Raw genomic sequence first — 25322 nt, 5'->3', positions numbered from 1 at the left:
GGTTTCTTAATCTAGACAGTCCGTAGGACTCCTTGGACGGGGATCACTCCGTCGCAAGGCCGCTATCTACACACAAACACAGAATAAACGCAGACAAATATCCATTCCTCGACTGGATTTCAAACCCACGATCCCAGTGTTCGAGCGACCGAAGACTGCTCATGCCTTAGACGGCGCGACCACTGTGATGGGCCCGAAGACGTGTGATTTATTTTATCCTTCGTAACTGAACTGAGAGAAGACTGCCATATTTGAACTGATGGATTCACTGCTCGCAATTTGTTGCCCTGCCTGTGAGTATATTCGTCTTGACAAATCAGAGAGCGGCGTGGCGAGGAGAGAGTTCTATCTGAAGCCAACTCTCCACTCGAGCTTCCCTCCTTGTAAGTGAACGGTGGTCTCATTGCTGAACAGTACTTTGTGTCAAGGTACCCCGTAAGATGTCACACATGTGCTGACAATTCGAAAGGACATGCTGCCTCCATCTTTAGGGTAGAAAATGCCCTGAACATGAAGGGAATAGGATCCTCAGTGTACCAAATTCAAGGAGACTTATCCCAGAGGGCAGTGATCTGCATTTACCACAATTTAAACAGAGAGGCCATATAAACCCACTTAATTAAACAAAACACTGATTTCGAAAACTTTCGGTTCGCAGATTAAGTGCTTAGAACGTACAACAGAACGAAGTCGGATTAAAATCCAAACTAGGTATCCCCACAGTAAGGATCACTTTGCAAAGATGCTGAGGAAATAAATGCCTGTACACGTAACCTCTGATTGAAATGGCTTGTGTCCCTTCAAACGGACCTGCAGCAGTAAATTTTCATAGTTGGCTGGATCCTCAGTTCTGGTTACAGGTAAGATACTATATACAGTGGGGTGAGGCCATCAACGTCTTCGGCGTGTAATGGAATCTTAGTTAGGTGAAAACTCCAGCTGATGGCCATAATTATCTATCAACTTTAAGCAGGAAAGCTTATATCTCTGCTTTGTTCGTTCCACGTCACTAAAGTCTAGAGCCTTCATATAATTGTGACGTCGCTTTTGAATCCGAGTTCGGTAAACCCGTTGTTTAAGAACTCAGAAGCCATTGTGGCCAGTGGTCCAACTACCAAAATAAGGTTCTCGAGTTGATGAAGCAGCCGGTAAAAGAACTTCGTCCTCTGAACTTAGCGGACTAAGAACGAGAGATTTAGGCCTATGTATTGACATCGCGAGGCCGCAAGAAGTTCCCGTCCTGCTGTCAGAGAGCCAAGGGCACCGAATTCGTTTTAAATTTCGGAACGCATGGGGAGCTTCAGCACTTGTTCTCTTCTCCAAGTATAATGAGAATGATCAAGACAAGGAGGATGAGATAGACAGGGCATGTAGCACGAAAGTGGAGAAGAGGAATGCATATAGGATACTGGTCGGAAAGCCAGAAGGAAATAGACCACTGGGAAGACTAAGATATAGGTGGGTAGATAATATTGAAATGGATCTTAGAGAGATAGGATTGGATGGTATGGATTGGATTGATCTGGCTCAGGATAGAGACCAGTGGAGGGCTCTTGTGAACAAGGTAATGAACCTTCGGGTTCCGTAAAATGCTGGGATATTCTTGAGTAGCTGCAGAATTGGCGGCTCCTCCAGAAGGGCTCAGTTCCATGCGTATGTGAGTAAGTAAGTAACATTCACACATCTCATTAGCGAAATTCGTTAAATCTTTCGGAGGTGTGCGCATTTGACTTCAGTTAAATTAAAACAATCTAACTTTCGGCTCAGAATTTAACTTCAATTTACAGTGAAATTAACTTTATTTTATTACATTTTACTGGGATGACAAATCTGGGAAGTTACGCCCTTGCAGTATTTAAAAGCCGGCAAGTGACACCCAAACCAGCATGAATCGATTACTTCTATTGGTCACTCACTTACCGCCTGCTAGTGACACACCCGATACCGTCCTGGTTTTCATAACAATTTACGGAATATCCCTGAACTACACACTTTAGACACAAACCTCTCACCACCACGCGCAATCCTTGAGGAGTGAGAGGCTACAGAACAAGATGGACACTGATTATGCTGACTGAGGCACTTCATGAGTTCCTTCTGTTAACCCATACAAATGTCAGAATCGCTTTCTTCCACACCGTCTCCACTTCACCATTCATTTCCATCTAACAATTCAACGTTACGTAAGCTTAGTGATTAAAAGCGTCGCTAAACTATAAAGTAAAGTAAAGCTATCCCTGTAACAGTCCGTGAAGGCCATAGGGTTGTGAGACGTCGAGGGTCCCACATTATCTAGACAATCGGCTCAAAGATGGCGGTAACGTTGTCAGCCATACGCGCGGGCCGCACTTTACTCCCCAGGAAAATTATTTAATTAATTCCTGGTACTCATTTCTGTTAGAGACTGAGTTGGCCCCAGGAAAGAATTAGTTCAATTGAAAAAAAATCCAATTACCTCATCGGGACTTGAACTCGCGACCTCCCAGCTTGTGAAATGCAAATAAATGAACGAATAAAGTAAAGTATGACGAGAAAAGGAAAGCTTCACAACTGGAGGCTGGAAAGGGAGGGCAACTGCTAGGAGAGAAACCGGTTACAGAAAACTAAGGGCTACATTTATATAACATATGCAGTGGATTCTAATAAAGAAGGCCACAATTTAAGAATTCATATTTTACCACCGTGGACTGGTTTATACGAGTCCTGCTAACTCTCTTTTAAAAACACAGTTTTTATATCGATGAACGATAACAGAATATGACAACACGTAGTGACGCCACAATGAATTCGAAAGAGGCGGTTGTAATGTAGCTCAATGCTCCGGGGTAGACTGACTGAGGGAGAACACAAGATGTGACAGTCAAGGGAGCTGGAGACCTGAAAGGTTTTCAAATTAAGAATATCGAGTATAAACGTCAGCGCTACAACAGTTTGCTCGGATATCAGAAATACATGAACGTCTTAGTTCGGCAACGTAAAGAGAACACCCAACTTGTGTTGCACGCACATGGATGGAAGGATGATATTAAAGTGAATTTCAAAGGAACAATATATGAGGACGTAGACTGAAGTTTTCAGGCCTAGGATGATATAAACTAGTGGGCTGTTACGAACATGGAAGTCTCCTTGGACTGCTGTCCAACGTACCGTATTCTAAAGAACACAGCGTTTCGGAAACTGATCTGTTTCCATCTTCAGGTGAGGTGTAGGAGGCACTTGCTTTGTTGGATCCGTTAGAAAGAGGTAACCATAATCACTGGACGGAGTTCGTTAGAAGGACAGGTCCTTCTAACAGTGACTGAAGTTAGCCCTTTCTAACGGACCAGAGTAGGTGTCCCCCATCAATCATATGAAGTTGGAAAACAGATGCAGTTTCCGAAAAGTTGCATTCCTTTGGGATTTTTACAATACCGGACGATGGACAAAGTAAAAAAAAACAGTAATCTCCAGTGCTATGCAGTATTGTCAGAACCTTTTAGAATCAATACGGATTTTCACTTCGAACTTTTGGTTTTTCATTTTCAGCTTCTGCAGAATAACCCTGCTGAACTGAGTCAGTGTGGATAGTGCATATCCTGAAACTACAATACCACTCGCCTTAATTACGTGCGCTTTATTCATTACGTCTTAGTGTGCTGAGAATTCATTCGTTCATTCATCAATGGCTCTTCAGCATTTTGTTGGGCCCTGGCCTTTTTTTTAATTTTCGTAATCTTTTTTACACGGACGATAAAACTCCTTGTACGAGTGATCAGCCCATCGCAAGGCAGCTACCTATACACAGAACAAAACAAACACAGAATAAACGCACACATAAACATCCGTGCTTTTGACCGGGTTTCGAACCCACGATCTTAGCGTTCGAGAGAACGAAGATAGTTCATGTTTTAGACCGCGCTGCCACTGATCGGCAGTGCGCTGAGAATATTTTTATGTTCTCCTGCGTTATGTTAAACTATTCTTTCAGATGTTTCATGACTGGATTGAAAAGGGACGGTTTCGAACTGTAGTCCCTCTGAACACGAGTAACACACGTTACCGCTTCTTTTGGTTCATGACTTTCGCGATGAAATGACAGTTATGTCGGTCGGCTTTCGTGCGACATTCTTGTTGCAGCAGCCACCAGGCCATAAAAGGAATTTTATGTGACATGCCTGCCTGCTCTATATTCCAGAGGTGACTGCAGTCTCACTCAACGCGATGGTGATATAACACGTCGTTACAGAATGGCTTTATCTGCAGGCCTGAGAGGCATTGACCAAGAGTGGAGAGGTGCACTTCAGTCTGGAATGCTCATACATTTCAAATCCTTTTTTTCTTACTATTTTACACACCTAATTGGCCTATACGTTCATTTATTCCAGACATAAATCTACAGGTTAACGTAGTGATAACGGTCTGCATTTGCATACGGCAATAACCGGATTTGAATATACAGAGTTACTACAAATGATTCATTCCATTTCAAAACACTATATTTTCCAAATTATTATACATACAAGTACGATTGATACATGAAACGAACCACAAACTCACCAAGTTTGCATCGTGGTACACCAGTTGGCAGCATGAATGCAGCGCCTCACAAAATGGCGACGAAGCTGGAAAAGAGTTTCTGTGTGTTGGAATATGCGAGATGTTCGTCTGTTACTGCAGTGCAGCGTGCATTCAGAGCAGAGCACAGAAAAGAACCACCATGTAAACAGAGCATTCTGCGGTTGTATTGGCAGTTTAATGATACTGGTTGTCTGTGTAAACGGAAAAGCACGGGTCGACCAATATAGTGTTTTCAAATGGAATGAATCGTTTGTAGTTACCCTGTATATCAGGGTTGCCAGTAGTGGGAAGGGCATGTAAAACAAATCGGATATGGAAAATTCTCTCAAGTAATTAATCACAAAGCCTGAAGGGAAGGGACCTACAAATCCCCTCAAATATGAATATTATCCGCGATCTCTAACCACAGGAAAGAGTGTTTGAGAACGAGGTTGAGGAGAATATTGTGACAGAATAATCCATTGCCAGACAACGGGTTGTTAAAACACGTTCCCACCACAACGAATAGCAACGAGTTGCTGTCAGGTAACAAGTTGCTAAATACGAGACGTTTCGTAGCAACGGATAACACAATAAGAGAGCAGCTGTTTGAGATGCATCCGCTGCAACGGATAAGGCAGAACATGAGTGGGAACTGTTAACTGACTTCTATACCGATCGCCTAGCAGTTAGAAAAAGGCAGTGCATCCGTGAATTCGAGTAGTACAAACCAGCCCGAAATTCAGGAGTCAGTGAGAGGTACTTCAGAGGCATTCGTCAGACAGACGTCGTTCAGGAGTTCATTGTGTGCGCTGTTATAATCAACTGCAATTGCAAGAAAGTGCTAATAAATCAATCATCAAATCCAGAACCCATTATTATTAGTCACGCTAACGTGACAATATTTCGGCCTAACAGGGAAGATATAACAGACCAATGGGATTATTTACATAATAAAGGGCAGAGTAACTTGTAATATTCACGAAATATAAGGATCAACAGAACAATGAGAATAATATTAGTGGGACATGTAGCACGCAGAGCAGCTATAAGAAGTATATACATTATAATCTGAATATCTGAAGGAAAGAGAACGCTTGAGAGGTCAAGATGCATATGAGAGGATAACAGTAAAGTTAATCTTAAAAACGGGGTGTGAGCTTGTGAATTTAGGTCTAGCACCTGCTTCTGTGAACACGGCAATGAACATTTGGTTGAAAGTAAGATTCTGGACCAGGAGAATATCTATCCCTTATGAGAGCAGATTCTGCTGTACGATCTTTAGCTTCTCGTTCATGTAACCTGCCTGCGGTCGGCGATTTGTTAGGACTGCAGGAGTGAAAGGAAGATTTTCTTCTGACATTGCAGACTACGATTCTTGGAATCCTCGTGATATAATTACGATGTGAAGTCACGGTCACTGTCACCGCTGCTTATGGCGTAGCTGATGATCTTCACTTTCAGAACTACAACGTAACTATCGTAAACCAGTAGAACAGATTCGTCTCTTGTAGTTTCAATTTTGCTCCTCAGAGGGCAACGGACTGTATTTTTGTTTTCAGTAAGTCAGACCATGGCAGCGCCATAGCTCAAAAGGTTAGTCGCTGGCTTCCCATCGCAGCGGCCCTGGTTCGTTCCCGGGGCTGGTCAAGTGGGATATGTGGTAGACTAAGTGGCGCTGGGACGGATTTTCTCCGAGTACTTCGGTTTCCCCTGCCAATCTTCATTCCACCAAATTCTCCATCATCATAATTACCCGGAAACAGTGGCTGCCGTGCCGAGTGGACCCAGTTGGACTCCACCATGGGCCACGGAGTCTGTTGGTGGGTTTTGGTTAAATTTCGGAATAACCAGTACTTGTTTCCCTAAATAATAGTGGGCTAATACTTGGTGTGGTTACAACAGAAGCCTACTGGATGGATGAACATAAAAATGGACTTCCGTTAGCAATAACTGAAGCTATATATCCTCTTTATAGAGATGTCTACAATGAAGAGCTTCTGAAAAAGTGTTTGCATGGCAAAACACAAAATGTAAACGAGTCACTCAATGGTATGATTTGGCAGCGATGCCCTAAAACAGGTTTTGCATCTAAGTTTACAGTTGAGACAGCTGTTAATGATGCTGTGGCTTGTTTCAGTGATGGCAACATTGCAAGGGCAAAAGCTCTTGTGGGAGCTGCCCACATTCAAACAAGCGGGATAACGCAAGCTTCGTTGCTTAGCAACGACGAGTAAACAGCGGTTGCTAGGCAAAGCCTACAACAATACTGACAGTGACATGTTTTCTATATGTCCGACTCTAAGCTACATAAGAAGATACACTGAGTTACAGTTACAGTTCACTATTGTTATTATCCGTCTGTGTATCCTGTGCAGCTGCAATAAATCCTATAGGACAGTTCAACTAGTGGTTGTCTCTTCATACGACATCCCACACTCTAAACGAGATGGGAATTGTTCCTGGAGTCTGCTGTGTTACAACAATGCAGAAACTGGATGAAGCAGATTTCAGGACAAAAAGCGGTGTCAAATAAGAGAGAAGAACGAAAAGAAATGCAGATAGAGGTTAAGATGATGAAGAGAAGGAAAAGGAGGCAGATTATGGAGCAGGAGAACACTAATTATATCAAAGAAAGGCTAAAACACAAAATTATAGTATGAAAATGCAGCATTTTTGTGTTTCACTTTTCCCCGCAAACTTCAGTACTACGGAGCACACCGCGTGTGACATGGTGGCCCGCCGAATGAGGTCCAGCTAACACATGAATAAAGTGTCGTTTTTTCCTAGCTTAAACGGAAGCAAAGTATAGCTCATGCAGCTGGAAAAACGGGGAAGTCACTCAGCAACAAGGCTGGAGGAAATCCTACACACCTCCACGTCAGTCTGGTGCACACAGTTGCATGCATTGCGCCTAAATCTTCCCTGCTTCTGCCCTCATCGTTTCTCGGCAGGCTGTCGTCCTACTGTCGTTTTCGGCCGCTAACTCCTTATGGCTATAGTTCCCCCAGTTGTCTGTCATGGCGGCCATTTCTTCTCGCCATGCTTTCCGCTCGGCCATCATCTGTTCATGTCTGACGTCGGCTTTTGCCTGGTTGGCGTCTAATTTAGCCAGAAAATCTTCTCCGTCTTTTCTTCTATCGGCCTTCATTTCTTCTTTGTCAGTTTTTCTATCGGCGTCTAGTTTTGCCACTAGGCGTTCGAACGATTTTTCCATATCCTGTTTTTCCATTTTGTAGGAGTAAAGTACCCGATTCACAATAATTCAATCAATTGTCGAGGAGTGTGTAAGTTCGTAAACACTTCTGACACAAGTGTTACATGTTTTCTGTGTGTCACGCAACAAATAAATCACGTAGGTCTCAAATTCAGTAGAGCCTTTATTGGACACTTCACTTATATACTCACGACTACAATTGCTATCCACTGCTTCGCTGTAATATTTGAACTCCCTTCAGCGGCGGATATTCCAAGACTGTCCTCCTCGGCGGTTAGTTCCACACTGATTGCTTCTCGTCGAAGCTGGGCTATTTATACCCTCGGCCGCTGCTATGCAGATGAACCCTCTGTTATAACCGTGAAACGCTGCTTTGTTGGTTCCGCGATTCCTACGCAACGACCCATTGTTATTGCGTTGTCTCTGTGGGAACGCTCCGTGTATTCGTCGTAACCGTGGAGATTTGATGTTCTCGACACAACGTCTCACTGTTGGGATTACAGTGCCGCTATTGTTACTTCCTATGTAACGGTCTGTTCTAGCGCTTCCATAGAAGTGACTCTTCCGGATTGCAAACACATTAGAGTAATAAATTGCTCCGACGTTTCGGTAAGTTATAACAACTTTAAACTGTGACACTGCTGTACGTCAAATGTTATATTGCGGATAATAACCATTCATCTTACCCAGGAACAGTAAGTAAACTCAGTACAATGATCTACATCCAGGAATGTACCCATCTGCTTGCATCACTTTACACCTCACTTTACTCGATCGCTGTGATCCTACCGCCATATATAAGTCGCCTGCTAGACACGATAGATGGACGTGAGGAGCGCAAATTTGAAATATTATGAAGCTTTCAACCAAACTACCTTGAAGCTAGTGACCATACATTGTAAACATTTGACCAATAAACATTCTTGTATGTTTAACAATTACTTGTGGATTTTTATGGACCTGTTATTGATGTATACAACTTGGTATGCCTTAATTGTTTCTTGTATCCTGTTGTGTATTTAATCAATATTAGAGTCAATTTTACCGACTACACAACACGTTTTTATTATTATCACACTATATGTTTCGACCTCAAGAGGTCATCCTCAGGTGTACGAACAACTGTATAATTACACGCAATCACATTTGTTTTTCCACTAGGAAGTGACTGAAAAACAAGTGAAAGTATATCCAGTGATCTCAGTGTAATTTCGATTCACGAAATTTTAAATTGCTAAATTTTAAATTTTAACTTTTAACATTCAGAATAATATTTTAACTTGTTTTTTATAAGAAGAGCTTGATATATCATTGAGCCAGAAGAAGATACAGGGTAGAATAAGTAGAAAAACGAATGTGATTGCGTGTAATTATACAGTTGTTCGTACACCTGAGGTTGACCTCTTGAGGTCGAAACATGTAGTGTGATAATAATAAAAACGTGTTGTGTAGTCGGTAAAATTGACCCTAATATTGGTATGCATTACTTAAGAGAGTTAAGACTATATACTGTCGCGTATCAGGCGTATAACGCGACAAATAACTTCACGCCGTATTTGATATAGCGAATTTTATTTCACATTCGCACTTACAATCACCCAAATTACAGATTTACAATTACTGCTATCTGCAGTATCACAAATGCAATTGACTGGTTGCTGGCTAACTCGGAACTCTCTCGGACGTAGCTCGAGGACTCACTCGGAGGTAGCTCCAGGACAGGACTGACTGTGAATAGCCTTCGCTGCTCATGTAGCCTCGATCGGACAATACAGAAAACGGCCACGTAATCAGCACCCTTGTTGCCTGGCGCTGTGTTGCTAGCAACGCTAGCGGTAGTAACCGCTGTTACTACCGTCGTCTCTCGCAATCCTGGTTACCCGCGCTGCCTAGCAACCCGCGGTACCCTTGGTGACGTCATCGCTGTTGACTCGCTTTGCATAGCGACCAGGATGCTAGGACTCGGCTAACTTCGGCTCACTTCGGCTTCGCTCGGCGCATCACGGCTGGCGGGGGGAGGGGCGTCATCCATAGCTCAACATGTCACAATACATTAAGCTGGAACACAGTATCCAGTTATGCAGCGAATTCTTTTAAATCTGAACCATCTGCTAATGAAAGAAAGACATTTTACTGTTATACTCCTGACTGTATGAGTTTTTTCTTTAACTGGGAAACGTGAAGGCATTTGTGCTATGTCTCTTAATCCCAAACCATCTGTTCAGCGAAATATTTCTTAATTGCTCCACCAGTTTCATGTGCTCGCATTTTATGTTCAGACATATTTACTAATATATATGTGCACACAAATAGGGTCCAGGCAATTTTAAATACTGCAACAGATTATATTTATAGGCGGATCTGATCATTTGTTTATATTTTTGCATATTAACTGGGCTTGAAGTAAGGGAGTATGTCCTGTAGGCCTCGCCATAGCTCAGGCGGTTAGTCGCTGGCTTCCCACAGCGGCGGCCCTGGTTCAAGCTCGGGTCTGGTCAAGTGGGATTTGTAGTGGACAAAGTGGCGCTGGGGCAGATTTTCACGGAGTACTTCGGTTTCCCCTGCCAATCTTAATTCCTCCAATTGCCCCACAATCAACACCATTTATCATTTGGGGCTGGTACAATAGACCAATAATGGTCGCAGTGCCAAGTGGACTCAGTCTCACGCCGCTAAGATCAATAAAAATAAATAAATAAAGGAATATATCGCGAAGCCTGCAATTCTTATGTTGGTTTTGAATCGGAAATCTGAGCAGAAGGCAATTTCTGCCCCCTTAAGTCAAATCGAGAGGGCTTCATGCGTTCGAAGCAGATCCTGGGGCTGACGCCGTCCAGATATGAAATGCATTATATCAGATGACGTGGCTTTGTTTGGTTTCAACCAATAGGAATGCATACATTCGATACAAAGGTGAGGAGCTCTGTTCGAATTCAGCCAATTGGCAATAAGGAAACTGTGTTAGTGTCGGACGCCACTGCTTGGGAATGATGCGTCGCTTGTACAGTACGAGTCACCTCGGGAGCTTTCTTTTCAACTTCAGTGGTCAACGGACGTGTTTTTCGACTGCGCAAATTTATTATAAAAAATTTACGCTATTAGTGGTAAAATTGACGAGAGAGAGAAATGGAACACATCAATATCCGTCATTCCTTCTGCGAATTAAGTAACTTACTTACTTACTTACTCATGGAGCTGAGCCCTTCTGGAGGAGCCGCCAATTCTGCAGCTACTCAAGACTTTCCCAGCATTTTATGGAACCCGAAGGCTCATTACCGTGTTCACAAGAGCCCTCCATTTGTCCCTATCCTGAGCCAGATTTATCCAATCCATATCATCCCAACCTATCTCTCTAAGATCCATTTTAATATTGTCCACACACCTACGTTTTAGTCTTGCCAGTGGTCTCTTTCCTTCTGGCTTTCCCACCAATATCATATACGTATTCCTCGTCTCCCCCATTCGTGCTACATGCCCTGCCCACCTCATCCTCCTTGACTTGATCATTCTAATTATACTTTGAGAAGAGTACACGTTATGAAGCTCCTCATTATGCAGTTTTCTCCAGCCTCCCTTCACTTCATCTCTCTTCGGCCCAAATATTCTCCTCAGCACCCTGTTCTCAAACACCCTCAGTCTACGTTCCTCCCTTATTGTCAGAGTCCAAGTTTCCCGCCCATACAGAACAACAGGCAAAACTATAGTTTTCCATATTCTAATTTTTATGTTTTTAGACAACAGACGAGAAGACAAAAGGTTCTGGACTGAATGGTAGCAAGCATTACCCAAGTTCAATCGCCTCCTAATCTCCTGTACTGAATCAGGTTTCGATCTGTTATACGTTGTTAACTCGTTGTTAAAAGTATAAACTGGTGAAGCAAAATAAACGCATTTACCTTCTAAGCAAATAATTGTGGCTTGTATGGTGCATGACCGGTGAATTTCTCTGATAATGCAACTCACTAGATAGAGTCAAAACTTTACCAGCTGAGTTACCTATCCTTACCAATCCATTTTGTTATCATCTTCCAATTTATACGTCTTCACTTCATCCTCAAACATGACATAATAATAAACGCCTAAGAATATTTGCGGAGACCTTACGGCAATTTTCTTCAGGTTTTCTAATGTAGGCCATGCGTTGCAGTTCAATAATTGCGTAATTCAGTGATCCACATCTGTGCATGCATTCGTTTTGCATTAAATACTTAAGCTGTCACCTCGAAGTTTGCCAATGTTATTATATTTTATACTGTTGGCTATTAAACAATATTTCATGTAGAACTTTATGCAAATTTCCGATATTCCTCTATTCCACTTAACAATCTGAGCTATAGCAGTTCTTTCGACCCTGTAACAAGTGACATCAATCTCTCCTCAGCTTCAGTTCTCACTGTTGCCACGTCGGCGCTGTAGATCTCTAGGATGTATCAAGCAAAAAAAAATAAAATAACACAGAATTATTAGGTTTTTGGACTTTTTCCATTGCCCGGAATTTTAGGTAATAGAGGACATGACGTTTCGAAAACTGGATCTGTTCCCGAAACGTCGTATCCTCTTTTATTTAGAATTCCGAACGATGGAAAAAGTCCAAAAACCCAGCAATTCTGTGTGCCATCCACCATTGTCAGAACCCTTTAGGAAAAATAAAATGTTGGGTTAATTTCTAATGGCATGATTTTCACATCAAATTTCATGAAAATTTGTCAGTTAATTGAAAAATTATTGCGAAGACGGAAAAATCGACGCACTAATTTTATGTTATCATAAACATACATATGTTAATTAAATAATGACAGTGGGGTAGAAACGTGAAACTATACCTGTAAGGTGGAAAATGCGTGTACACATATAATACAGAAACACAAAAAGGAATATCATTTAGACCAAGCAGTCAGACCTTTCCTGAGATGTAGGTCTACATGGGAGGAAAATAAGAAAATGCGGATTCTAGAAAAATGGGGTTTAACAGTGTGGACTGGGTCCACAGTATTCAGGATAAGATCCACTGACGGACTGTCATGTGCACGATAATAAACCTCTGGATTGTACAAAAGACTGTTATATTCTTTTCTAGTCTAGAGGCTATTAGCTCAAATCCAGTTCATTACGCAAATAAAGAAGAAATTCAAATGACATCTTCCATTAACTATGCCCAGTGAATACACTACTTATTAAAACTTTCATGCATGAACCACGTACTGTAATGACATGTGGGAATTAATAGGCCCTATATTAAATAAATTCTTAGTTATATACATGCGTCTTAAATTTTTTAAATTATAAGTTTATGTTCAGTAACGAAACTTAGCAGTGTACTGCCTAGTATTAAAAAGTTAAGAGTTTTCTTTGGAATTTGCATATTGTAGCCTGACGATTACTATCAACATAGAAATGTGTAGTAATACTAAGATACTAAGATGCTATGATATTTCATTTAAATTCTAATAATTGTATACAATGTCGTTAAAACAAAGTAAAGTAAAGTAAAAGTACCCCTGTAACAGGCCGTGGAGGCTAGTATGGTTGTGAGATGTTGAGGTTCCCACATTTTCTAGACAATCGGCTCATAGATGGCGGTAAGGTTGTCAGCCTTACTCGCCGGCCACCATTTACACGTACCTCCAAGAATATTCCTGGTACTCATTTCTGTTAGAGGCTAAGTCGACCCCAGGGGCATAATGCGCCTGGAAGGATTAGGTAAACTGAAAAAGATCCAATGACCTCATCGGGGTTCGATTTCGCAACCTTCCGGCTTATAGCATAGTTCCTCAACCAAGTACGCTACCGCGAACAAGCAATGAGAAAACATTACATACAACAAATATGTACGTACCTAATCTGTTTCTCAAGTTAGTCACCGCCAGAGTTGAGGCACTTGTGTCGGGGAATAAGTTTTGGTATGCTTGCGTCAAAGAAGTCTTGCCCTATGAGCTCAGATACGTTTTGACGCATTTCATCAAGTACTCTTTATTGCTCAAGCGCTGTGATTGCAACCAGTTCTTCAGGTAGGTAAATAGGTGGTTGCCGCATGGAGCGAGATCAGGGCTGTAAGGAGGGTGGGCAAACAACTCCCAGTTGGGTAAATAGGTGGTTGCCGCATGGAGCGAGATCAGGGCTGTAAGGAGGGTGGGCAAACAACTCCCAGTTGAAATGCTGCAGCAGTGCTTGAGTGCGAGCAGTTGTATGTAGACGCGTTTTGCCATAGAGGACCACTATTCGTATACCGTATGTCAGCATTTCACACCTTTCATTCTAAATGGCATTTTTAGTGTTTCGAAATACACTTCTGATATCGTGATCCTTTGTTTCGTGAATTCCACCATCAGTACTCGTTTCCTGCCGAAGAAAACACTTTTCATCAGCTTTCTGGCAGGCAGACAACGTTTGTTTAAAATTTTCGGCTTCTGTGGTGAATGTGTGTGCGTCTGCTGCTTTGATTGTTCTTTGGTTTCAACTTTCACAAATGAAACCCAGGTTTCATCACTGTTACTCGTACAATGTGATTAAGAAATTCATCGCCATCTTTGTGGTATCGCTTTAAGAAGTCAATGCAGAATCCATTCTCTGTGTTTTGCGCGTACCCGTGAGCATTTTTGGAACCCATCTGGCGCAAAATTTGTGATAGCCTAGCCTAATTCTAATAATAATCTCACACAGAACAGGACGTGTAATTTGAGAAAATTCACAGGAAAGTTATGAAAATGCTAAGCGCTGTCTTTCAAAGTTTATTTGGTCAACATTTTGAGCAAGATCATCACTCACTGCATGTGGCCGACCACTTCGCTCAGCATTTGTTTGCCATCTTTGAATATTCTACACCATTGTCTTACAGTTCCTTCAGCGGCCTCCGTATTCTATAGGTAAAGCTCCCACCTCATGACTCGTAGTACGCGGGTTCAAATGCCCGGCGGAGGTCGTCGAATTTTTAAGGGCGGAAAAATTCAGGGAACAAGTCCTCCGGGAGGGACTTTAAGCCGTGGGTCCCGTGTCGTAGCTTTACGGCACGTAAAAGAACCTCATATCTTCAAAGGAGGTCACTGAGCCAAATTACGGACGTTTCCCGCCCAACAGCAGTCTCTAATACCTCTGGTAGATGGGGGAAACATTATAGATACCTCTCAGCTAGTAGAGCCGGTCTCGCTGGCTGGGCGGGACTGACGGTAAGCACCAGTACCGGTAGGATATAGAGACTGGTAGAATATCATAGAGGGAAGCACAATGGACCAATACAGATCTAAGTGCATGGGGAAACCCACCCTCTCCAATAACTAACTAACTAACTACAGTTCCTTCACTCATTAAATTCTGGCCGCAAACCGCCGTACATAATTCAATATGGAGTTCCGCAGCACTCATGTATTTAGCATGAAGAAAAGAGATAGGAGCTGGAATTTCGAAGCTGGCGGGATTATGAATCGCACGACACACCATAACTCACTCTGTAGAGATAAAAGCAAAGACTAGGTGATCAGTTTTATAGTGGTTTACAAGGCAATGTGTCATGTGACGCTACTTCGCATGCGCAAGCTCTCCCCCGCTCCTGCATTATTTGCCTAAAATAAAAGGTATTTACTTTCCGAATATCTCTCATATTTATACGAGTACATACTCGTATATAGAAAAAATAATTCATTCTAATAACGAATTCCATTCTTTAATAAAATTTTGTATTTGATCGGTCTGTGCTCATGCTGATGATGTTTGACAGCTGCAAAAACAAATAATACTTTGACATATTTGAACTTCTACCTTTATAGAGCACACCACCATGAGAATTTAATCTTTGCTCAGGTGGTAAAGAAGTGTTTCCTCTCTTACTGAACTCAAAGGTACATTGCTGTTTTCAGAAGAATCTGCCCCGGGCCCTTCTGCAACACTCCGTGTCATGCTGTTTTCTTTTACGATGGGGTAAACTTGACTCCAATTACGAGCCCCCCCTCCTCTCGTAGTAGGCGCTACAACCTTATATCCGCTCACATCGGCTCTCCGTGAGTTCTTGCTTACTCATTCGCACCTACCCTCGATATCTGGGGGCGGCCTGCTCCACCCACAACCCAAAGAAGCACCATGGACTAGAAACCTCATTCTGAGTAATTTTCTACCGCTCCAGTTATGTTACTACATGCACTCAAATCAAAAATAATCCCAAGGAGACAGTTGAACGTATGCTGTAGGCTCAATGAGGTCGGTACGTGACCTCTGACGAGAAGTCGACCAGTGAAAGTGATGCCATTTGTAGTGATTACTATAAATTCTCAGGATTCCTTTATCCACATCACATTTACTTAGACTCGGCTACGCTTTGCAAGGAGCCACGCTATGAAGTTTCTGCTGGTAAGTAGCAGCACGGCTCAGTGCTGAACAGGGGATCTAACGGGTGGGGCAGCTGCCCCATGCCCTGCTCAGAACGCTTCAATTTTACATTCCGATTATCCGGACACATGCACCTGTTCTTGTGGGTAACTCAGACGGAGATCGGTGACGAAGGGTAGCACTCCTGCTTCATATTCTGGAGTTCTAGAGTTCAAATCTTGTTCCGTAGGTAGGCTTTTACTGTGGCTTTCCTCACGGAATTGTCGGAATAAGANATGGTCTTTCCTGCTATCGGCTCTCATTTCTTTCAGCATTTCAAGTATTAGCTGAATGTCTTGCTCCTCCATTTCCTTTTTTTCGTAAATTCAATACTTCTTCCTAAATCAATGCGTGTTTAAGCTCGTAAAATTCTGACACCAAATTGTCACGTGTTTTGAGTTCGAAGCTCGTTGGTCACGTGTGTAAGTTCAAATCCCAATGTAGCGTGTTTTGTGTGTCACGCCACAAATAAATCCACGCCGTTCTTCGATATAGCGAGTTTATTACGTTCGCTCGTCTTACACACTTTACAAACATTTACACTTGCAGTGTTACAATAATTCGGCGAGACACTGGACTCTTCTCTGGCGGTTTCTAGCAGACTCTCTTCTCCGATGGCTGATCCGAGACTGACTTCTTAGCTAGCTCTTCCAGGACTGACTGGCGAATGCATTCAACCCCGCTGTTGTCGCTGTGGAAACGTTGCTCTGTTTGTTCTGCGTTTCCTACGCAATAACCCATTGTTATCGCTGTCCCTGTTGGAACGCTTCGCGTATTCGTCGTAACCGTGGAGATTCGATGTTTCTTATNTTTTTTTTTCAATTTACCTACTCCTTCCAGCCGCACTATGGCCCTGGGGTCAACTCAGCCTATAACAGAAATGAGTACCAGGAATATTCCTGGGCTTGGGTAAAGGACGGCCGGCGCGTAAGGCTGACAAACTACTATCATCTGTGAGCAGATTGTCTAAAGAAAATGTGGGAGCCTCGACGTCTCACAACCCTATGGGCCTTCACGGCCTGTTACGGGGAGAACTTTACCTTTAAATACGAGTACTTCATGCACTGGAAACGGTGTCATGTAGAAGTTACAAATATTAAATTGAAATATATCGGACATTTAGTGTCATCTCTGATGTCCAATCAGAGTCACACCAAATCCGCTCAAAAATATAATTAGTACCTCTTTCTGACCAGAGGATTTTGAACGAATATTATAGGCACTTTTGGAGATACAAACACTCACAAATTGTACTCTGGTCTTAGTTATATCTCCTAAAATAAATATAAATTAAATAAAAATAGTATTTACATAAGTTTCTATACATTCTCAAATCAGTATAAAATAAAGTAAATTTGATTTTTATTTACAAAGCCATATTTTTCCACTTATGGTCTACATGCAGTTCAGTGAACTCCTTGATATATTTTTCATCTCAGAAGAACAAACACAGATATCTCATTCTGTTTACACGTTATTCGTGGCAACTACTCGTAGTTGCCACGAATGTATGAATATAAATACATAAATAATGGACGAATAATTGTAAATAATGAAATAAAGAAAGAAGTAAAATAATAAGGATTTGTAATGCTTTATACCTTAAGTCATTTGGAAACAGGGTAACGGGGAAAACACGTCTTCAAGAAGCACTGATACTGTGATTAAAATCAATTGACATGAAATTGGCGAGAAGTATGACATCCAAGGGTGAGATCACAAATGCATATAAAATTTTACTCGGAAAATCTGAGGTGAACATAGATCGCATTATGCATTAGATATAGTGTACACCTTCTCCTAGAAGTCACGAAATGTGTGGAGGAAACAGTGACACAAATGAATTTGTATTGCAGTTTCCTATCCCTACTCACAGATGCATAAACAGAGTTTCTGTGTCCAGGTTTGTGTGCTGGCCGCTGCCGCCGCCGATGCTATGGTTAACAGAGGTGTCATCGAGGCACGTGAAGACAAACGGGGTCTTCTGTCTGGTCCTGCCCTGTCAGAACACGGTTACGGCCTGGGTCTGGATCTGGGCCTGGGACTGGGACTGGGACGAGGCCTAAGTCTTGGAGGAGACCTGGGCCTGGCAGCTGGCCCAGCTCTCAGCGTGGCAGCTGCTCCAGTATTTGCTACCGCCCAATCTGTTGCCACTGCGCCCGTCGTTTCTGCCGCCCCCGTGTCTGTAACCACAATAACGCGCCATGTCCCTGTTCCTTTGCCACAACCCGTCCCTGTGTCTGTTAATCGTCCCGTTCCTGTAGCCGTCCCTGCCCCTTATCCAGTAGATGTCCCTCGCCCTGTCCCTGTATCGGTGCCTCAACCGGTCCCAGTCACCGTAGTGAGGCCCGTCCCTGTTAGTGTGCCACGGCCTGTCCCAGTGCCGGTCACTCAGCATATCCCCGTGCCTGTACCGCGCCCTGTCCCTGTGACTGTGCTTCAGCCTGTCCCTGTACGTCAGCCTGTAGTTCAACCTGTAGCAATAACAGTGCAGCAGCCTCCCCTCGCTCTCGGGGCTCCAGGCATAGGAGGAATTGCATTCAGTGGTGGGCTGGACCTTCACGGCTCCAGTAGCTACGTCTACAACTCGCTGGGTTCGGGTCTGCAAGCCGCTAGTTATGCTCCTAACTATTTGTCTCCCTACAAACACTGATCTCGGCTAGGATCTCGAAGTAAGACACTCCACATACATAATATTCAGAGCTACATTTTAAACATGTGTCCTCCACAGAATAGTGTTCCTTCGTCACTTTAATGGTACACAAGTTCGTATTTAATAATTTTAAAAACTGTTTAAGTGGAATTAAATGTAATTGCATTTAGAAATAACTACTGATTTAGAAATGTCACAAATTAAATGTTCTAGGTACAGATTTCGGTGTGGCATGAAGCGTCCTCATGCTGAATAAACAAATTCTGATAAGAGTCCGAAAATCAAGTTAAACATCAAACCGAATGGAAGCGAATTCACCTTAGGAAAATTGAAGAGTTTTGTGTTCTGCAGAAACAATAATTGCTAATCAATTTACGTAAAAAAATTGTGAAATTGTTTTAGTAAAATTTTGTAAATTCTGGCTTATATTAGAATTATATATATATATTTCTCTCTCTTCTGAATGCTATTAAAATCTTGGGGTAATTCTAATCCTCAGAACAATGAAATTTACAAGCAATATATCCAGGCTTTCAGACAGAAATGCCAGTGTTTAGAAAACTCCTGCTCTCCTTAAAGATTTTTTATTTAAGTTCTTCTTAGGAAGCACGAATACATATTCTTCCAGCATTTTCGTATTGCACTATCACTGAATGTTTTATATACTCGTAGAAAGATACGACAAAGTGCTATCATGTCACTAAGGAAGACGACTCAGAATCAAAATTAAATGTGTCTGGAAGTGTAAGCATAACGTAACATAACAATTCTGACGTGTTTGGCCTGTTATTACATCTAGATTTTCAATTCATTGTTAACTCTGAATCTTATTTACAAGCAGCGAAAAAACAAATATGATGGATGAGGAACCCTATAATGTACTTGACTTCTAAGTGTTAATAAAATTGTACAATAATAAAGGATTTCTTTTAACTTTGCTGGTGCAGTAAAAGGATTAACAGCTACAGACCTATCAACTGAATATGTTAATTAAGCGGTAAGTCTGTAGATTACCTGAACACAGGCAATCCTGACTGGGATTTCTCGTGTTTTCATTCAGTCCTTCCAGGCAGATGCTTGGATAGTACGTCTATTACGTCACGACCGCTTACTTCCAAATCATCATTCACGTGACATCTTCTCCGAAGCTATATAATCTCCATATCGAAAATATCCTTAAATAACCAACTAACGAATCGATTTGGAAATACAGCACACTCATTCATGAGAACGGACCTCATAGTACACCACCACTACATAAATAAGCATCATCATCACCATCAGTAATCTGTCAGACGACAGGTCCACAGTCTCTTCCAAAAGAATTCCTCCACTTAATGCGATCTACAGTATATTTAAAAAAAAAAATTATATAAGACTGATATATTAAAAAAAAAGACATTGGTACCAATACCATGAACCTAATCACCAAAACATAAGTAATTTTAAATTATTATTTAAATTTAAGCTGACATAACGACATAATATTTTATTCTCTTACATATTTTTAAGATATATACCGATGACTTGCATAAAATTTGTTACATATTGAGGAACTCTGTCAAAAATAATCATACTTTTCGAATAATTTTAAACTACATTACATTTTCTACTTCTCAATTTTAAGAAAATGTGGTCTAGTGACGGATTTATAATGCAGAAGTTGGCAATCAAGAAGTAAATGAGAATTAAAATGGATGGTGTGGATGGATAACAAATAAAGAACCTAATTCGAGAACACGAGTAAGGGCTTGGTCCAGTACACATTTACATAAGTCCATCTGAACTTTGCAGCTCCTAACCCGTGAGATGTTGCGCGTATAAAGAAAATAAAAATTGGCGAGAGAATTTCAGATCGCTTATCGAGCAGGTTCCTCTCGGAACGGGCCTCAGTCCTAGACACCTGTGAGAATAAAGTTTCACCGTCTGAGTGTTGATATCCCCAGAGAGAGGCTAAGAGTAGGCCATGTCCGTAATTTCCACGTTATTTCCAGTTCACCACTCTGAACTTTAAACTCGTGTAATTCATTAAATGCAGTTCAATACCAATAAGAAGCAGACACCGGAATGTTCATATAAGCTTAAAGAATGGAATAAAATTCTAAAAGGTTCCGACGATGCTGTATAATACTTCGAATTAATGGGTTTTCGAACTCTGTATATCGTTTGGATCTATTTCTGTCTTCAAGTGACAAGGGAGACGCCTACTCTGTTGAGTCCCCCCTACACTGAAGACGGAAACAGATCCAGATTCCGAAACATTGTGTTTTCTAGCTTTTAGATTACCGGACGATGGACGAAGTCCGAAAACCAAGTAATTGTGAGATATCCCGCGCCATAGCTCAAGCGGTTAGTCACTTGCTTACCACCGCGGCGGCCTGGGTTCGATCCCGGGTCTGATCAAGTGGGATTTGTGGTGGACAAAGATGCACTGGGGCGGGTTTTCTCCGAGTACTTCGGTTTCCCTGCCAATCTTCATTCCAAAAAATTCTCCATCATCATAATCACCCGGGGCAGGCTATAATAGGCCAATCAGTGGCCGCCGTGCAGAGTGGACGCAGTTGGACTCCACCCCCCACTAAGCGAAAAGAAAAAGTAATTGTTAGCATAAAGAATGGAAATATTATGCTCACTACGGTGAGAATGTTTGCGTTGCTAGTGTGTTATGGCAACGTCTACATTTGGGTTGTAAACAGGTAAAAGCTATCCCTATAACAGTCCGCGAAGGCCCATAGGGTTGTGAGATGCTGAGGATCCAATATTTTCTTTACACAATCGGCTCACAGATGGCTATAAGTTTGTCAGCCTTACGCGCCGGCCACCCAACTAAATTTTTGTATGGGGTAGAGTATTTCTTAAGGAGCTAGTAAGTCCTCAGTTAGTCCTGAAATTTCCCATATTTCAGGGAACGTGAAAGTGTATTACCCTGTTCAAAACAGACCGTTACTTCAACATGACCTTGAGTCAAATGAACCCAGTCCACACACTCCAATCCTACTTATTCTAGATCCATTTTAATATTATCCTTTCATCTGTGTCGTGATTTATAACATGGTCTCTATCTATTAGGTTTTCTTGCCAGAGTTATTCAAATATTTCTCTTCTTTCACATGCGTGTTATGTACCCTGCCCATCTCATCAACCTTGGCTTGTTCATCCTAACAACAAATTGTGAAGAGAATAAAATATGAAGCTCCTCTTGGTGAAATTTTTTTTAGTCTCCTGCCCTTCCCTTCTCCTAAACCCGAATTTTCTCCTCAGCAACTTCTCAAGTTCTCCCAGCGGTGGTTATGAAGAAGAGCTAAATCTTCTGGGATATAAGCTTAAGATGAAGGTCCCACGCAAGTGACCGCGCCATAGCTCAAGCGATTAGTCGCTGGCTTCCCACCGCGGCGGCTCGGGTTCGATCCCGGGTCTGGTAAAGTGGGATTTGTGGTGAACACAGTGGCGCTGGGGTAGGTTTTCACCGAGTACTTCGGCTTCCCCTGTCAATCTTCGTTCCACCAATTTCTTCACAATCATCCTCACCTATCATCTGGGGCTGGTACAGTAGGCCAGAAGTGGCAGCAGTACAAGGGACTTAGTCCCACCCCACTAGCAATAAAAAAAAAGGTCCCTCGTTCCTCCGAAAAGTCGGTTCACTTTCGCCGGGCTCCATGGACTCCCCTCTAAAATATTTTTTCCTTTATGTGGCAGCAAGTTTCATATTCAGCAGAAACAGGGTCCAAAAATTATAATATCTTGTGTTTTATATTTTCCTTTTTATACAACAGAAGAAGAGACAAAAGACCGTGAATATAGCTTGCGCAAAAATATTCAAGAATGTAATTTACTCTTATTTTTTTTTCTGGAATTCAATTTTGATTTGTCGTTTTCGTTCTCAGACATTAGAACTTCGTCACATTTTATAAGCATTTAGCAGTTATACTGACGTTATGGTTCTGTCCTCGCATTCTCGTGAACAATTATGAACAAACGCTTGGTTTTCTCAAGGATTACAGCTAGACCAATCTCTTTACCAGCAACTGATAAGGGCTTCTACGTTGGATTTGGAGTTCTCACAGAGGTGGTTATGAAGAGTGTTATTTTCTGGATTTGACGCCGTGTAGTTCGGAAATAGCATGAAAATTCGCAGGAACATACCTCTTCCGTCTTCAGGGTCGAAGATTAAGCCAAGCATGAACCGAGCAAGGAACAGGTGGCAAGGAGAGAGGACCGGGCGTGGAGAGTTAGACCTGATTAATCCAGGCCTGAAAGCTAGAGTGAGCCAGTCAGTGGTAGGACGGACGCTGTCTCTAAAGGGGCTCAGAAAGAAACAGAAATAGCTTTCGGTATAACAATTATGCTACAATTTATTTCGCCTAAAAGTAATGAGAGCGGCGTGAGACGCCGTATTTTTATAGCTTCCTCAGAAACGTCTGCCTTTTCTGAATTAAATGTCTTGGCGCTGCAATCAAAAATACCGTGCTATTCAGGAGTTTCTGGTTCTTTGTGTTGTTTATATCTCTGACCAGCAAATTAATAACATCAGCAAAGATCAGACGCTTTCTACCGGACGTTCTGTGGAAAGAAGTCTGCACGAAGGGTATTATTGCTTTAATATGTACAGGTTTACTAGATATGATCTTAGAATTCCGGATATTTAACTAACAATGATGAATTGTAAGTCATAGAATAGAAACGACTTGTTCTATAATCTCCACAGTTGATCTGGATCCCGCGAGAATGTATTGTGACATGAGCCCTGAACGCCGGAAGTGTGCATTCAGAGAAGCACCGCAGATACGTCCACTGCTAAATAACGACAACCTACACATGTTTCCATGGCAATAGATAAACGCATAATAATATAGGAACTGCTAGGGTTGATGATCTCTAATCCGTTCCATCCGAAACTATAAAGGGAGGACACGTGAGAAAGCTCAGTCAGTTCAGAAGCTGTAAGAGAACTGAGACAGGGAAACGAGACTGGAGCTAGTCCTCGGCAGTAGATTGACTGTGAGCTGTTGTAATTAATTTTAACAGGCCATGAAGGCCCATAGGGTTGTGAGACGTTGAGGGTCCCACATTATCTAGACAATCGGCACAAAGATGGCGGTAAGGTTGTCAGCCTTACGCGCCAGCCGCGTTTTACCACCAAGAATATTCCTGGTACTCATTTCTGTTAGAGGCTGAGTCGACTTCAGGACCATAGTGCGGCTGGAAGAATTAGGTCAATTGAAAAAATCCAGTGACCTCATCGGGACTTGAACCCGCGACCTTCCAGCTTGTAGCATAATGCCTCAACCAACTACGCTACTGCGTGCCTCCAATTTTAATTAATAGTAATTGTAAAATAATGCACCAATAAGTCCAATCATGCAATCCAGAATCCGTTATCACCAATCCCCTGACACATGGCAGTATTCAAAAGGAATAGTGATGCACGTTACCTACCCCATAGTTCAGGAATATGGGCTACGGACAGGACTGGAGCCGAGCGTGGGAAGTCAGGGGAAACAGCAGTGTAGCTCTTAAGCTAAGATTTTTATTCGTCAAATTGTTGTCACTTTCATCTGAACAAGAAAAGTATTCGGGGACTATACGAACTACTGACATTATAGTTGAGACTATATTGCAAGTGCTGCTAACATTTTGTGTGATTTTGGTGAGACGTATAAAACAGAATTCTACTGGAAAAGTATCAATAAGAAAGATCTGTATGTTGGTGGTGGGAAGGATACGTATGTGCCAGTAACATCAACATTTAGGCCGCGCCATAGCTCAAGCGGTTAGCCGCTGATTTCCCATCGCGGCGGCCCGGGTTCGATCCCGGGTCTGGTCAGGTGGGATTTGTGCTGGACAAAGTGGAGCTGTGGCAGGTTTTCTCCGACTACTTCGGTTTCTCCTGCCTATCTTCAGTCCACCAATTGCTCCACAATCACCCTCACCTATCATCTAGGGCTGGTACAATAGGCCAGAAGTGGCCGCAGTACAAGGGACTTAGTCCCACCTCACTAGCAATAAAAAACATCAACATTTGGAGAAGAAATGTTCCCTGGCACCGCATAACCATCTATAAGCTACTTAAGAAACAGTGAAAAATAAATAATCAGAAAGTAAATTTGTAGCTATCTGTAAAAAATCCGATGTTTAAATATCTTGTTACGCAATTTTAAACCAACAATTACCTTGACAACAACAAAAAACAATATAAAACTTATTATTTTAAACAAAAACATAAACTAAGGTGAGAGAAAACTTAAAATATAGCGTGCAGCAGCGATATCGGAGGCTCATGCTGGTCGGTTTAGCACTAACACACGGGAACCCCTGACATCGTGCAACGAAATCGTCCATCTTCTTCCTTGCCCTTGTGTCTTTACTCGTATATGTTGGATTTGCACTGTGTACCTTGTCTATTGTATGTACTTTCTGTATTTTTCCTTTATGTATAGTCTTTCCTTGTCAGTATCAGTGTAAGATTTACTGTCACCCGGTGAATACCCAATTGCAGCATAATAATAATAATAATAATAATAATAATAATATAATAATTAAAAACAAACAAAAGAAAACGTG

The 25322-nt window shown here is 42.0% G+C and overlaps 2 protein-coding genes across 2 annotated transcripts in view; one reads left to right on the top strand and one right to left on the bottom strand.

The window, feature by feature from the left end:
- Nucleotides 1–25322, bottom strand: part of LOC111872784 (mitochondrial ribonuclease P catalytic subunit) — a 516563-nt gene that overhangs the window by 397357 nt on the left and 93884 nt on the right. The window lies entirely within an intron of this gene.
- On the top strand, nt 17985–18761 carry LOC111872803 (BCL-6 corepressor-like protein 1). The gene has a single exon (XM_023866992.1). It carries the CDS (start codon nt 17985–17987, stop codon nt 18759–18761), a length of 777 nt encoding a protein of 258 aa, XP_023722760.1.

Source organism: Cryptotermes secundus, unplaced genomic scaffold, assembly GCF_002891405.2.
Source record: "Cryptotermes secundus unplaced genomic scaffold, Csec_1.0 scaffold79, whole genome shotgun sequence".
In the NCBI taxonomy this organism is placed as follows: domain Eukaryota; kingdom Metazoa; phylum Arthropoda; class Insecta; order Blattodea; family Kalotermitidae; genus Cryptotermes; species Cryptotermes secundus.
The sequence above is the reverse complement of the archived record's forward strand: the minus strand, read 5'-3'. Positions and strand labels throughout refer to the sequence as shown.